The sequence below is a fragment of the Petaurus breviceps genome, unplaced genomic scaffold (genome assembly GCF_028583685.1).
Source record: "Petaurus breviceps papuanus isolate PSGF00001 unplaced genomic scaffold, PetGlider_PUasm1.0 154, whole genome shotgun sequence".
NCBI lineage: Eukaryota > Metazoa > Chordata > Mammalia > Diprotodontia > Petauridae > Petaurus > Petaurus breviceps.
Genome location: NW_027185715.1, coordinates 8,741,139 through 8,758,064, shown reverse-complemented (window position 1 = coordinate 8,758,064; position 16,926 = coordinate 8,741,139). Strand labels below are relative to the sequence as shown.

Sequence of the window (16,926 nt, the reverse complement as noted above, 5' to 3'; positions counted from 1 at the left end):
TCACAACCGCCGCCAACCGCCGCCAGCCACCGCAGGACCGCTAGCTCGGCTTTCACTTTCTCTCGCTTTCCGCTTTCTCTTGCTCCGCCCCTTCCTGCTGCGTCAGCAAACCGCAGGACCGCTAGCTTGGCTTTCACTTTCTCTCGCTTTCCGCTTTCTCTTGCTCTGCTATGTCAGCACGTCCATGGGGCATGGAAGATCTTTAAATCCCATAACCCTTACATTCGGCCCCAAGATCTTTCATGTCCCTTACTTGGCAAAAATACAGTAGGAATAACTGGTGTCAACAAAATTTCACAACAATATAACAAGAATAGCACACAATAAACACAAAAAACCATATTTTAGGGTGGGGCTTGAGCACAAGCTCCCCATCATTCCCCCCACCCCGAACAAATGGGGCCCCAAAATCTTGTGGTAAGGGGTGAAGATCTCTTCTTCTATGGCTACTTGCTGCTGAAATCGGATGTAGAGCTGTCCCTGTCCTAAGGGGTCCCATTTGAGAGGTCAGTTCTTAATATGCTTGATGCCAGGTCCAAGGGTGACACATCATAGTTGCAGACGGGGGTGACATCCAGCTTAAGCTATCAGGCATCTACAGATGGAGGGTACCAAGCCTGTGGAAACAAATCTAACAAACAAGGTGAACAAACAAAAAATCAAGAAGAAGCAAAGAGACAATAACCAGACTATTGTAGCCTCACTCACGGTAGAATAAATGACTTAAGGGTACAATTTTGTAATCATCTTCTCCAGAATAAACAATAGTTACAGTGTTATCCTTCCCATATGCTATAATCTCTGCAGCCTTTGGAACATCATCTGGCTTCCGTTTTACCCATACTTTAGCTCCTGATTTTATTCTATCAGTAGAACCAAATCCTTCAGTTCCTGTGACAGTTATTTTGGAAGGAGGGTCAGTTTTCACAAGTGGCATTGTTTTACAAGGAACGATAATCACTTGAACTATCCTATCATTCTTGTGAATCTGTATGGGCCCTTCACCTAAATTCTGGAATGTTACAACAATTTCTCCTTGATAATTAGAATCTATTACTCCAGCCAATACATGTATTCCTTGAGCTGCTAATCCTGATTTGGGTAAAATCTGTGCAAAGTGATTTTTAGGGATTCTTATGCATATCCCAGTGGAAATTTTTCTTACTTCTTTCCTGTCCAACCAAAAGTCCTCTAAACAATGTAAATCATACCCCACCGAACCAGGTGGTCCTGGGTACGGTGCTGGGACATCTGGCCTCAAGGTCCAATACTCAATATTTGGGATCTTGTGTGTTTGTTGTTTTCTAATTTGCAGATTGGGGGTCATCATTCTGGCTAGAGGTGTACTTCCTCCCAATGGTCTATTATTCAAATTACGCAAAGCCATGAACAAATTATCCTTCCAATGTTGATATGAATTATTGGAACTTAACTTCCTCAACTGTTCTTTCAGTAATCCATTCATTCTTTCAATTAACCCAGATGCTTCTGGGTAATATGGAATATGATATATCCATTCTATATTGTTTAGTATACAATACTTCTTCATTTCATTGCCTTTGAAATGTGACCCATTGTCACTTTGAATCTGCATTGGGGTTCCATAATATAGACTTATGAGATCTAGGGTTTTACAAGTGTTTTTCTGGGTTGCATTCTTATAAGGACAAGCTACTAGTACACCTGAATAGGTATCAACACAAGTACATATAAATCTGCATCCTTTATCCAGTGGTAATGGACCAATATAATCTATTTGCCAGATTTGGGCTGGGACTTTTCCTCTTGCTATCTCTCCAGTTACTACCCGAGGAACAGTTCGCTCCTTTTCCAGTTGACATATATGACATTCTTCTGCTATCTGTTTTAACAGTGAATGAGAGATACTAATACCTCGATCTTGTGCCCACTGGTGTGTGGCCTGGACCCCCAAATGGCCTGCTGTTTGGTGGACCCATTTTGCTAATACCGGATCATCAGTTGTTGTCAAAGTAGGAACAATACGTTCAGTAGCAATCTTTGCCAGTCGATCAGCATGAGCATTGTACTCACGTTCTGGTGTGATGGGGGCCACATGAGCATCTACATGAAAAACTGACAAGTCAGTGACCAAAGACATGTTCCAGATATCTTCCCATAATTCTTTGCCCCAGACTTGTTTACCATGAATTTCCCAATTTTCATTTTTCCACATGGGCATCCATGTAGCTAACCCATTAGCTACCGCCCATGAATCAGTGAATATATGACACTGTCCTCCTTGTTCTATTTTGATGGCTTGATATACTGCCATAAGTTCAGCATATTGGCTACTTGCACCTATCCCAGTACTTTCCAAAGTCCTTCTAGTACATGGGTTATAGGCCACTGCTTTCCAATGTCTTTTTTGCCCCAAATATTTTGCTGTCCCATCAGTAAACCATGCATGTCTCTTTTGTTCCTCAGTTAATACATCATATCCCTCATTCCATTTTACAGTGGACTGTACCAACTGTTGCTTTGGCTCAGGGGGTGTGTCATTCCTCTCAATTTCTATGTTTGCTATAGATTCATGCAGAGCAGAGACTCCGCTTTTGCCTGTTTTCGCTCTATTTTGAATATACCACTTCCATTTGATTATACTAGCCTCTTGGGCATGTCCAATTCTGTGAGAAGCTGGGGTACTCATTACCCAGGTCATAATTGGGATTCCAGGTCTTAATATCACTTCATGGCCCACAGTCAGTTGTTCAGTCTCCACCAAAGCCCAATATGCAGCTAACAACTGCTTTTCAAAAAGTGTGTACTGGACTCCAGATGAAGGGAGTTTCCTACACCAAAATCCCAAAGGTACATTTCGGCTTTGTTGTTTTTGCCATAAGCTCCAGTTTGCATAATCATCTTGTACAGTCACTTGCAATTCCACTGGACCATTTTGCATGGGCCACAAATCTAGGGCCAATTGTATGGCAGCCTTGGCTTCTTCAAAAGCTTTACTCTGCTCAAGTCCCCAATCGAATTCATATTTCTTCCGTGTGACTCTATATAAAGGTTTTAAAATCTGTCCCAAATGTGGAATGTGGTGCCTCCAGTATCCAAACAATCCTATGAACTTTTGGGCCTCCTTCTTATTGGTAGGGGTAGGAAAATCCTGAATCTTTTGTCGGGCTTGAGGAAGAATCTCCCTTAGCCCCTTGTTCCATTGTATACCAATAACTTCACATTCTGAGCTGGTCCTTGAACCTTTGCAGGGTTAATTTCCCACCCTTTACTTTTCATATGCTCAATTAGAAGGGTCAAACTCCTTTCCACTACTTTCGCATCTTTTCCCTGTATCATGATATCATCAATGTAGTGGGTAAGCTGTACACCAGGTAGCTTTAATTCATCCAACTGTTCAGCCACAATACTGTGACAAACAGTGGGGCTATGTATGTACCCTTGTGGCAAGCGAGTAAAAGTATATTGTCTACCCTGCCAAGTGAAAGTGAAGTGGTCCCATTGTTTAGAGTCTATTGGGATGGTGAAGAAGGCATTTGCCAAGTCAATAACTGCATACCAAGTCCCATCATATTTCTGGATCCTTTCTATTAAGGTGATGGTATCTGGAACAGCAGCATACAAAGAAGGAGTCACCTTATTCAACTGTCTATAATCCACAGTCATTCTCCACGTCCCATCTGATTTTCTTACTGACCAGACAGTATTATTCCATCTTGTGGTTGTAGGGACTAACACTCCTGCTTCAACATATTCCTTTATAGTAGTGGCAATTTCATCTTGCCCACCTGGCACACGATACTGTTTTAAAGTAATTACTTCAGAAGGTTCAGGCAAAGTGATTGGGTCCATTTTTAGTTTTCCTACTAAAACTGTATTAATTCCTATCTTCCTCACAGCAAATTGGTATCTTCCTTCAGGTAAATTCAGAGTCATGCCTCTCAATACATCTATTCCAATGATGTATTCAGGAATGGGTACAACAACCACAGTATATTCCTTCTTAGGTAACTGCCCAATTTTCATTGTTATTTTAACCTGTCTGGCTGATATTTCAGCGCCTCCTAGACCTGTGATGCTAATAGGAGTTCCATGTTTAAACTTATCAGGGTTTCCATAGATAAGTGTGGCCTCAGCCCCAGTATCAATCAGTGCCCTAGTCACAGTAGTTGATCCATTCTTCCAATATATTGTTAAACCAATATGGGGTCTGCAATCTCTTCTGCATATTTCTTTTATCTGAGCTGGGGCTTGGCCTATCTCCTATTCCCCCTGAAGGTGGGCAAACTTGGATACAAAGATTCAGATTCAGAAATACCTACGGGGGGTGGTTCCTGCTTCCCTGTTCATTCTAATGCTAAGTACCTTTCCTTGGTACAGCTTATGCAGCTCTTCAGTTGGAATACCATCTATTCTTCTAAAGTCCACCCCAGCTCTTAATAGAGCAGTAAACAGTTCCCTTCTTGTAGGTCTATTTTGTCTCTGAATCCTCTGGATGTTTACTCTTCTCTCTCGAGGCAATTTGTCTTTTTCCCATTCCCCTAAATCGCTTAATTGTGAAATCTTATCCAGCACCTCTGAAAGAGGGTGCCCTATTTCTCCAATTAAAAGAGTCAGAATTAGGTGCTTATATGCAGGAGGAGCCGTCTTCACTATGATATTTCTATGAGGAACTCCTAGGGGGGTATCATAATATGCATTTGCATCTCCAATCAGAATAGCAGTTTTCATTACCTCCTCCTTTAGTTTTCTCATACAGTCTCTAAGTGAGTACCAGGGTCTGTCTCCTCTAGGCCACATAGATTCAGTAGGATATTGCTTTTTGCATCCTTCCGCAGCTAAAGCTAGAAGATTAGTTTTGTTATTTCCTCCTTGCATATGGTGATCCCTAAAAGCCTGGTGTACAAAAGGATTCTGACTGATACTTATGAATTTTAAACAGTCCTCATTGTCCAGTGTTATTCCTCCTGCGCCTTCATCAGTGATTCTTACTATCCAAGACACTAAAGACTCCCCCATTCTTTGGGTAAATCTACTCAATATATCAGTGATCTCCTGTTGAGTGAAATCCTCAATTATCTCCCTGGACTCTGTTTTGCCTCGGTGGTTCTCCTGCCTTCTTCTTCGTATGGGGAGAGCTTCTACATTAGGAGACTCCTCATCTAACCTTGTTCCATTCTCTTCACACTGCTAAGGACTCCTGCTGAGCACTGCCAGGGGCCGGAGCTGCTGGGAGCATTCTTCCAGGACACTGGGTGGTTGCTGTGAGTGGGGAGAGGAGGAACCTTTGCCTGAGGTAGCCTGTTCTGTTTTAAAGGCTTGAAAATGTGGGTGCTTTCTACTTTATCTATCTGTGCCAATGTCATAACTACTCTGATGGCTTTCACTTTCTGGTTTTGGGACTCAGTCTTTTGGTATCTTAATAAATTTTCTAGTTTATTTCCCCATATGGCAAACATGATATATTTTGTGATGGATAATTATATCAGCATATTTGTAATCTCTATAGGCATTGTGAATATGGCATTGCTGATACATTTGGCGACAAGGATGGGATCACAAAATGTCAGGCCTCTATTTGGAAGCAGTGGGGCTTTAGAGGGAGAAATGGCTATTCCAGGATGGGAGGATTTGCCTTATTCCTCTCTAGCCAGAGAATGGGCTAAAAGCACAGGGCCCTGTGAAAACTGGGAACCAAGGCTGAAAGAGGGAGAACCTGGAGATTTGGAAAGATGTTTGAAAGCAATACCCATAGAACCAGGCAAAGAACTGGCAGGAGTGTGCAGGAGAGGCTGGGTGCTGCTTACAAGTTATCGCCTTATGTGTAAAAGTAGGGATAAGCTGCTGAAGGAAAGAGCTAGGATGGCTAGGGAGTCAGCTGGTTTGCCTGAGGATTCTTCTGTGTCACAGCACTCAGAAGAGCAAACTGGAGGGACTCATGTGGTCCAGGAGCAAGCTACTGTTCATGTAACTAAAAGGAAGCAAAAAACTAGCAGAAGGAATGTGCATGCAGCTTTTTTACAGGCTGGGCAGAGTTGCCCTGACAGCTTCCAAGACGCTGGGTGGTTGCTATGAGTGGGGAGAGGAGGACCTTTGCCTGAGGTAGCCTGTTCTGTTTTAAAGGCTTGAAAATGTGGGTGCTTTCTACTTTATCTACCTGTGCCAATATCATAACTACTCTGATGGCTTTCACTTTCTGGTTTTGGGACTCAGTCTTTTGGTATCTTAATAAATTTTCTAGTTTATTTCCCCATATGGCAAACATGATGTATTTGTGATGGATAATTATACCAGCATATTTGTAATCTCTATAGGCATTGTGAATATGGCATTGCTGATACAGTATCTGAGGCCAAATTTGAATTCAGGTCTTTTGGACTCCTGACCTAGAGATCTATCAACTGTACCATCTAGCTGCTTTATTATTAGTGTTAATATTGATTATTAAAGGGCACCTAAGTGGGTCAGTGGATAAAGTGTCAGGCCTGGAGTCAGGAAGACTCATCTTGAGTTCAAATCTGGCTTCAGATGCTTGCTTACTTGCTATGTGATCCTGGGCAAGTCACTTAACCCTGTTTGCCTCAGTTTCCTCATCTGTCAGATGAGTTGGAGAAGGAAATGGCAAACCACTCCAGTATCTTTGCCAAGAAAACTCCAAATGGGGTCAGGAAGAGTCGTACATACCTGAAATTATTGAACAGCAAAATTGATCATTAAAACAGGATTCTGTGAGGAGGCTTTAGTAAGGGAGGGTTACAGATAGTTCATTGTGCTGTCTCTGTGCTATCAAGCAGACTTCGGTAAGTACTGAAGAACTGTCAGTTCATGGTTGGATCAGTGATGATGAGTGATTGAAGCACTCCTCTTCTGTGTGCTTGTTGATTAAAGAGGAATTCTTGGGCTCTAGGATGGGTCTGATTAGTAGCGCCTACCCCCCAGGTTGTTGTGAGGACCAAATGAGATAATAATTGTAAATCGCTTAGTGCGGTGGCTAGAACATAGCATAAATGTCAGGGTTTTTAAATCAATTTACAATTTTTGTATAAATTTATAAATGTCAATTATGATAACGAAGATAGCATATCCATCAAAGCCAAGTTGAACAAATATGCTGGTTTCTATACCTTTAATAGAATTTAGAGATGGAAGAAACTATGGGAATCATTTAGGCCAGAGATGTGCTGGGAAATGTTTGACAACCAGCTGGTAGAGGGAGGAGGAAGGGAAGGCAGAAAACTTGTATGCATGACACAATTTTAAATCTAATCTGCATTATTAAAATTTTCTGCATCACTGTCTTAAGCCTGGACAGTCAACAAAACAATAAATCAAGCCCTGATTTGTAGAATTTGCTGGTTTTCAAGGTTGTAAATGTTCACATTGAAAATTTAACAGTTAGTTCTGGGATCCAGAATACCATTAATCTAGCCCAACCCCTCCCCTGAAGTGACTTTGCCTCCAAGATCACCCAGGAAGGAAGTAGCTGAATCAGGATTTGAACCCAAGCCTTCTGGCCCCAAATCCATGGATCTTTTCCTTCTACTGCATTCTCTCTTAATGAATGGAGAAGAGGACTAAATTACTGATAGAGTAAGAACATGCTTATTGGATAAAAATATATTTCATAGTTCTTTTACTAGTATTTTATAGATTGATTATATTAAGGTAATTTTGCAAGAGTTTTTTTTATATATAGACTATATATGTACATACATACACACATGTTTTTGTTCAGTTCTTTTTTAGCCATGTCTGATTCTTTGTAACCCCATTTGGAGTTTTCTTGGTGAAGATATTGGAGGAGTTTGCCATTTCCTTCTCCCGCTCATTTTACAGATGGGGAAACTGAGGCAAACAAGATTACGTGATTTGCCCAGGGGCACACAGCTAGTAAGTATCTGAGGTCAGATCTAAACTTAGGTCTTCCTGAGTCCACTTTGTATGTGTGTATAGAGAGAGCACTTTTTGATTTACAATTTAATTATTACATTGACTTTCTAAGCTAAGTAGACATCAGCTTGGATGAATACCAACCTCTGATTTTGCTATTCCAGTATAGTTTTTTAAACATACATTTTAGAGAAAGTGGATTCTTTCTGTCCTCTCTTCACTCTCCAGTTCCTGTTAGGTGTTGGCAGCTTTCTTTTATAATTTCTTGAAATATGGTATCCTGGGTTTTTTTTAATCTGGACACGATTTTCAGGGAGCCTAATGATTCTTCAGCTATCTCTTCTCAATCTGTTTTCCTTTTGATAGTTGATACCTCACTTTTTAAACTTTTTTTTTTCAGGCTTTTGATTTTGTTCCACTATTTATTATTTTCACCTAGGGTCATTGGTTTCTTACTGCTTCATTGTATTTTTCAGGGAGTCCACTTACTTGAGTAAGATTTTCTACATTCTAGTTATTCCATTTTTTCCCCGTCTGCAATGCTAATTTGAGTTGTTTTTTTTTTCTTCCATTTCTTCGAGCTGCTCTTAGAGTCCTTGTGGCTAACCCATTCCTTTATCTAAGGTTCTACTTAAACTTACAGGTTTGCTCTCCTCTTTGGGGTTGAACTTTGAGGCCTCTGATAACCCACAGTCTGTGTTTGGTGATTTCTTCTGTTTGCTCATACCTCTGGCCATAGCTTTTGGATTAGGGCTTTGTACCAGCATCAGGCTCTGTCCTCTCCCAAACTCTTGGATGGGCTGAGCAGGCCCTGGTTCTTCTGTCATTTGGATTTTGTGTCACTCCTTGTATATTTCTGGATGCAGTGACCAGGACTAGGTGTACCCTCTGATGCAATCCCTGGCTTCTGCCTTCTGTGTCGGCCCTGTGTAGGTGGTGACCTATCCCCATCACTGTCTCTTTTCCCTTCAACAGTCCCCACCTGGAAGTTGACTCATTCCTTCCAGACCCCAGTCAGATGTGAAGATCACATTTGTCTCAAGCCTTAGTGACCCTGAATATACACCCAGCTGTTGAACTGGTCTTTTCTCCTTCTGTCACTTTGTGTACTCATTAATTGTTCCCTCCTGTTTTGGGGACTGGCTCTCTCCTACTATGCTACTTTGATAAGCCATACTGAGATGCCTCTGGCTTCTGCCCTACGTTCTCAGAGCTCATGCTGGCATCCTCTATCCCTGTCTAAAACTTTCTTTCAGCAGCATCTCCATTGCTTGTGGCTACCTTCCTATTCTGTCCTGGTCTGGATGAAGATGCTACTGCTGTTTCTGTTGGGTGGTTTTGATCATTTTTTCTTTTTCCCTCATAGATATTTTTGTTAGAGTGTATGTGGGAGAGCTTGGTTCCCGTACAAGCTTTCATGTTGACACCTTAACCAGAAATAGTCGTTATTAATACAGACAAATATAACAACAACAATAATAAAAGACAAAACATTAGATACTAAATGAAGTTTTACTACCTGGCCCCTTTTACAGAAGACTGTTCTTTCATTTTTCGGATTTCTAATGTGGCTGTGTCAGCCATGAAATATGCCTAGGGAGTATATGTCTACCCGCTCTGGGAGCCATTTCTTGTTTTTCATATGGATGGTGGGAGATGACAAATTTAAACTCCCCAGGCCTGGAGTATTGCTGTAGAATATGCCTCCAAAATTACCTAGATCTTAGAGGCTTAATTCAATCACTTTCTTGCTAGCAGGGAATAGAGAAGAAGGAAAAAAAATCACCAAATGGGGTCTTTCTTGCAATATACTGATTAGAATGTTGCCTCAGGATAATTTGGCTGGTGAAGCCGCATCACACCTGGATGGCAGGGAAAGACTGGGAAGAAGCCTCTAGACACCTTCCAAAAACCACTTGCCCTTGGATTGCCCCCTCCACCTGCTGGGGAAACCACATTGGAAGCAAAGCCCAAGCCCGTTTGAACATTTTCCTCAGGCTTGAGCCTGTTCTCAAAGCTTAGTTGAACAATAAGAGCCCAGTGAGGATTCTTTCGTGGTGAAAAATTCTCTAGAGTGAGAACTGAGCTATTTTTTAAGCAAACTAAGTTTGACTTAGAACAGTTTGGAAGGACAAGGACTACATCATAAACATCCTTTGCCTGCATCCCAAGCTGAAGGGGAGTGATATCTCCCAAGGTCATAGACTTCGACCTTTTTGGCTCTGTAATAGGAAACTATATTTTCTAGGGCCTTTCGAGATAGTCTCTTAACAGATATTGAAACTTTCTTTGAGATATGATTGGCTAAAGAGACTGGTCCAAGTCATTTCTCTTTGGCTGAATTTTGTGGTTGTTGGGTAACTTTTCAGTGGTGTCTGACTCTCCATGACCCATTTGGGGTTTTCTTGGCAAAGATACTAGAGTTGTTTGCCATTTCTTTCTCCAGCTCATTTGACAGATGAGGAAACCAAGGCAGACAGGGTTAAATGACTTGCCAGTTCACACAGCGAGTAAATGTGTGAGGCTGGATTTGAACTTGGGTCTTCCTGGCTCCTGGTGCCGTGCTTCTAGTTGCTTGAATACAAAAGGCCAAAAGGAGCTTCACCTACCTTTCTGACTTCTCACCTTGGACTAACAGCATGACCAACACAGAGAAACCGTGTCTAGAGGAATCAGGGTAGTGTTCTCACTAAATGCCTTTGTTGCAGATGCTTTCCCTGCTATGGCAGAGTAAACCTTTTGTTAACTGTTGAGTGACCCTAATGTTGTCTCATTCCAATATTAGACCTAAATGACCAGAAGACTAGCTAGAGTCAGACCCAGCCCATGGCATGGCAGTCACTAGCTGCAAGCACCATAATCATAATTGTTACTGTTGTTGTTTAATGTGTATAGACCTGGAAATTAAAGGGGTGGGTAAGTCTGAGTGACATTAGCTATAATCACCAGTTATCTTTTAAGAACAGGTCTTGTTTTCAGATGTTTGCAAGCATCAGATTTCAGAAACCAAGACCCACTTGCTATATCATAAGCTTCAATTCTATAGAGACCATGGAAAATTGAAATTTATAATATAGCAACTGATTATTGGTTTCTGTAATCTGATTATAGACTTGCGCACCATTATCACCTAGAGGTCAATGAAAGGGTGTGCAGTGGGCTCAAGCAGGTTGTGACATGTTATAAGTGAGGAATTGTGTAAGAGAAGCAATGTAAAGAAAATTATGAGAGAAATGTGAAATCGGGGAAAAGATGCCCCCGCTACATAACTAAAGGATAACTGATGAACAGATGATGTTCTTCATTGGGATCTGTATAATGTCAGGAGATTGTGAGGAAGAGCCCTGAAAGGTTGAATGGAGACCATGTGGGAGATTTATGGAAGGACAGGCACGAGGGTCAGGCAGACAGGATGGACAGTCGTGGATGAGTTGTGGTCAGCTTTGGTGAGAACTGCTTCAGTGAGATCACTGATGCACTGGAATATCGGCCTATACTTTATAAGCTGCATAAGAACAGGGAAAAATGTTTAGTTTCACGTCTTCACCAAAGTCTAGTAGGATACCTCAGGCATCCTAGAGTGCTTAAGACATGGTTTGTTGAATAATGAATGAACCAGTGTTTAGGAGTAGCTGAATACAGATTGTTAACTCCCTCCGTGGGAGGACGCCAGCCTCCTTGCCGTCCCTTCTGTGTCTCCAGATTCCTGGCATTTCTACCTGGCTGTTCTACATTCCTGGGATATTCTCCTTTCTCATCTCTGCTTCCTGACTTCCTTGATTTACTTCAGGACCCAGCTAAAATCTTACCTTTTACAAGATGGCTTTGCCGACATTAATGTATATGGTGCAGGGTCTGCAGTCAGGAAGGATCATCTTCGTGAGTTCAAATCCAACCTCAGACACTTACTATTTGTGTGACCCTGGGTGAGTTACTTAACCCTGTTTGCCTCAGTTTCCTCATCTGTAAAATGAGCTGGAGAAGGAAATGGCAAACCACTCCAGTATCTATGCCAAGAAGACCCTAAATGGGGTCACGAAGAATCAAGCATGACTGAAAAAGGACTGAACAGAGTGCCTTCCCTCTATTGATTATCTCCAATTTTTCCTGTATATATCTTGTCCATAGTTGTTTTCCCATTAGACTATGAACTCCTTAAGGACAGGGACTGTTCTTTTTCTGCATCCTCTGGGAGTAGCACATTGTCAGGGACACAGTAAATTCTAATAAATGTCTATTGATTGACTGACTCATTGAGTTCTAGAGAGCTCTTCCAAGTTCCTCACACCCTTGGCTTTAGGTTGAACCCGGGACTTCCCCAGGGGGCATCCTCTCCCATCAGCACATCCAAAGAAATTAGGATCCATAGATCCTAAGTATCCCTGGGAAACAGCCCATTCTTGAAGCCATTGGGAGCTCAGTTATCTTTTAAGCCTAAAAATTAGGCTGTTAATCATGGCAGCAGCCCCAAGCCTCAGTCGGGAGTCACCTTAGTGTTAGGGGTCCCCAGTCCTCTCAGACCCCAACAGGCCTGCCCCCCACTCCAGACTTAGGAGTATGTCACCACCCCAGATACGAATAATGGCACCCAAGCCAATGCTTCCATCATAGCCCCGGAAGTCTGCTGAGATGGAAGATGCAGTTAAAGACCCCATCCCTGCTCTTTTGGCTCCTGCAAGGCAATAGCAGAAAATCTCTAAAATGCTCCATCCAGCCAATTAGCAGACATTAGCTGCTTATATCTGGGGGAGGGGGGCAGGAATAAGCAGTGATGCAGGTATTTGGGGGGGGGGGTTAAAAGCCAGCCCACAAGCATTCCACCTCAGTGGATAAGCTGGGTTTGAATTTTCAATGTGACAATGAGTCTGTTTGTCTCAAAGTAATTCCCTAAGTGGCTGTTTGTTCAAGACTTTGTAGTGCGAACAGAGATTTGGTGGGGGGAGGAAGAGACCATCTGCTCCAGCATGGTCCCACACTTCTATGATCACATTACCGCTGAGCACAGTGGAGAAGCTGCAATAGAAAGTTCCTGCCTGGTGTCTCCAGCCCCAGCCTGCATCACTAGTCCATTGTATTTATGGGGTAATAAATATGCAGACACATGGTAAGATGCAGTGTTAATTCTGTGTAGACAGCTTGCCCAGAGCCCCACAAAGCCAAGGAGAAAAAGGTCACAGTTGCCTTTACTGCCCTTTTTTTTTTCCCTTGGAGAAGGCTGAGGAGAAGAAGGTGGTTGTTATAGGAGGGTCAAGGTTTACACCCCAAATGCAGATCTCTTGCAGCTCAGTCATGTGCTGGGCAGAGGCTGGAAACTGCCTCAGATTTCATAGATTGACATCTAGGAGAGACAAGATGCAATCACCTTATTTTAGAGATAGGGGAACAACTGAGCCCAAAGATGGAGAGGTGAAAGGCGCACCCTAAGACGTACATTTTTGCACATGGAAGATGTGGGAATTTGTTTTGCTTGACTGCTTGTTTTGATGAGAGTTTTGATTTTCTCCCCCAGCTCTACTCCCTCCACTGGATGGAAGAATGAAAGAAAGAGGAAATAGATTTTTTGTTAATTGAAAAAAAGAGGGATTAAATTTTTTTAAAAGGAAATATCTAAGCAATAAGACACGGCCAGTGTGGGAGTTCATTTTTTGCTTAAATGTGCACATTTGTTAGGATGAGAATTTTGATTTTCTCTCCTCCTCCCTGCCCAAAGATGGAGAGATGAGAGAGAGAGAGAAAATGAATTTTTGTTAATTGAAAAAAATAGATTGGATTTTTTAAAAAGAAACATCTCAGCAGTGAGACTTTATTTTTTTAAGCATCAAAATAAGAATAGTGCCTAGTAGTGGGGGGTGCTTTGGAATATCTATCTCAGGCCCTGCTAAAAACAAATGTGGCTTTACATTCTTTAGCAGCAACTGAAAAGTCAAATTGCCTTTCCTTAACTTGATAAACTTATGATTTCACAGAGTACTTTTCTGAGAGCACTCAGTTTCTAAAACCTTTTTCCTTTCTTGGGGGAAAAAATGTGTTGGGTTTGTTGTTTGTTTAAGCATCTGCCTGGATTTGTGAAACATTCAGAATGTTGTTTCATGCCCTAAATGTGAGGTTTGTTTTTTTTCCCTTCTCCTTTTCTCCTTTCCACTCTTAGGCTTTCATGCAGCCTCACTTGCTGGGAAATGAGTTCACACATTTGGAGTTTCCAAGGAGAGTACAGAGAAAAGAAGTTGGAAAGAAGATGCTGTACAGGGACTTCAATATGACAGGCTGGTAAGAATAGTCCCCTCCTTGATGTGAGTAAAGGAGGCATCCTCCCAAAAAAAAAGCCCATTTATGCAGCGGGTTGGATGAGGGAGAAGAGACAGGCCTCTGCAGACGTCTTTGTAGGGGAGGCTTCGAGGCCGCAGATTCCCACCCCTGGACATCCTCGTCTGCTGCCTCTCAGATGCCAGGACCGAACCACCCCAGGTGCTGGTGTCTCTGTTGCCCTCTTTTGGGGTTTTAAGGCCTGCCTCTTGAGCCTCATGAGTAGAAGGAGGCATTTTGGATGGGAAGCATCTTAGCATTGATCCCCTGTGGGCAGTGCTTCTCCCAATTTGCACTTACGCTTGGAAATTGTTTGTCTCCAGAGGTGGGTGGCTGCTTCCACCCAGTGAGCGGATACTTCTTAAAAAGAAAGAGAAAAAAACCCAAGTGTTCAAGAATCCCTGATGCCGTGTTTTCCTTTAGCAGTCGGCCTCTGGACACAATTCGCTCAAAGCAAAAGCATTTGTTGAGACAATAAGAACTAATGTCCGTATAGCCCTTACTATGTGCCAGGTGCTGTGCTAAGGGCTTTACAATGATTATTTCATTTGATCTTTACAGCAGTCCAGGAAGATAGGTGCTATCATCATCCCATTTTACAGATGAGGAAACTGGCAAACAGAGGTGAAGTGACTCATCCAGGGTCCCACAGCTACTAAGTGTCAGAGGCTGGAGATGAGTCTTCCTGACTCCAGGCCCCACCTGACTGCCTTCCTTAAGCGTACTGATTAGTGACCAAGTGAATGCAAACTATCCCAGAGCATCTGCAGTCAGCAGTTATATCTCGTCTCTGGTCCTAGACACCAGACCCTGCTGCTTCACCGGCGAAATGCTTAGTCTTGCCATCTGCCTACTGCCATCACATCTCTCCTGCTTCAGACCTCATTCAGTCCTGCAGGGGTGGACATATGCAGTTATGGTCCTTTCCTTGTATTCTTTAGCTCTTTGCACCCCCACCCTGGAGCCCCAGGAAAGATTACTTAAAGTTTAGGTTTGCTTATATCCAGATCTACCCCAAAGCTGAGAGTAGTAAGTTAAGCAGGGTACACGCTAGATAAGATATGGGACAGCTAGTTCTTCCACATAATAGAATCACTAAACCTAAAAGGCTCTCACAAGTCCACACTGACAGAGACTTAAAACAGGATATGTAAACTATAACCACTATTATTATTAGTAACTAGTAGTATGCTACTATAACCATAATAATAACTTATAGCTATTATTTTATTCTCCCAGAGGTTGAGATTTAAACATGAGGCAGTTTTCAGGACTGGCATTGTTATATTTCACCTCTGTTTTGCTCAATCTCCCTCCAAGTCCATGTCTTCTGCCAAACTGGGACAAGGTTTGGGTTCATTCTCTTGTCCTTGGTCATTTTTTCCAAGTTTTGTATTGAATGTAGATGATGTATCTTCCACACTGCCCAAGGCCTTGGGATCTCTGGACTTCTCAAACTGTCAAGTCAGTGCCCACACTCCACCTTTCTCCATATCATTGCTTAGTCATCTAAGTTCAGGACTAGCCCCCCACTACCCCGCAAAATACGATAAAACAGGATCAGCAGCTCAGGGCCCAAAGTCCAGCCAAGGCCAGGCTCGACGCAGTGCCATTTGAGCTACATGTGATTGGGGTGGGCAAGGTCAAAGCTCCATCCTTCACCCCTCCAGGAAGAGGCTTGAATAGTCATGATGTAATGCATATGGGAAGAGGAGAGAAACTAAGGGTGGATCCTTCCTTTTTCAAGATCCAACGAGTGATTCTTTTTGCTCAATAAGGAGATTCTCACTCAATAAAGGGAATTTTTTATTTTCAGAATTCATGCCAGGAAATGGTTAGGAAATATAGTTGGAAAGCTATGGATAGAACCTTGAAGATCAAGCAGAGAGTTTTGTGGGCAATAAGAAAACCATGGGGATTTGTTGAGCAAAAGGCAAAGTTTAACCTGGACTAGTCCGCCAGCAGTTTATTAGAGGGGCAAGAAATGAGAAAGGCAAAAATCAGGACATCTGCTATGTAGAAGGGAGTCATGAAGACATTGACTTAAGGGGAGACAGAAGACACTGAAAAAGTACAAGAAGGGCACCAGAACAATGGATTTGAGGACTGATTATTTCTAGGGAATAAAGGAGAGAGATGAGGCCCAGATGCTTCCAGGCTGACCTGTTGATAAAGGCTGAGAAGGTGAGAGGAGACGACTGCTTGGGAAAGTACCAATGATGAGGTCCCTGTGCTCTTTTTTTTCTACTTTAACTTGACCTTCACATACCTTATTTTGAGGGGACCAAAGATGGAGCTCAAACACCCCCCCACACACACAGTCTTCTTGGCATGCCTCTAAAAGACAGCAGTGTTGGGCAGTGGTAGACATTGCAATTCTGGGTCCTCAGGCAAAATTGGGCAGAACAGCCTTCTTCTAGACCCCAACCCCAGGAAACAGGGTCTCCACACACCAGTAATGTGGGTGGGTATGGGGGCAGAGAAAGAATTTTTAGTAGCACTTTTCTTAATATTGGCACCGTTGGATGGATTTCAAAAGTATCCATTCTCACTATACCTAGAAAAATGTAGTGTTTCTAATTAGACACAGTATTAGGTCACCTTTCTCTTGTATGTGGCACTGGAAATGGAGAGCGTGGGAGAGAATTTGGGGCCTTAGAAGCCTTGCCACACAACTAACTATGATTATGTGGCTTTTCAAGAGGGTTGGTGGGGCGGGGATCCTTTCTCTTGCTTTCCTAGAAACTCTGGAGT

At 42.5% G+C, this 16,926-nt stretch overlaps 1 protein-coding gene across 1 annotated transcript in view; it reads left to right on the top strand.

The window, feature by feature from the left end:
* The window catches only part of PPM1H (protein phosphatase, Mg2+/Mn2+ dependent 1H), a 313,802-nt gene that overhangs the window by 224,584 nt on the left and 72,292 nt on the right, over positions 1-16,926 (top strand). The window contains exon 6 of the mRNA XM_069080699.1: positions 14,018-14,136. Within this exon, the coding sequence (XP_068936800.1) occupies positions 14,018-14,136 (119 nt within the window). The remainder of the gene's footprint in view (positions 1-14,017; positions 14,137-16,926) is intronic.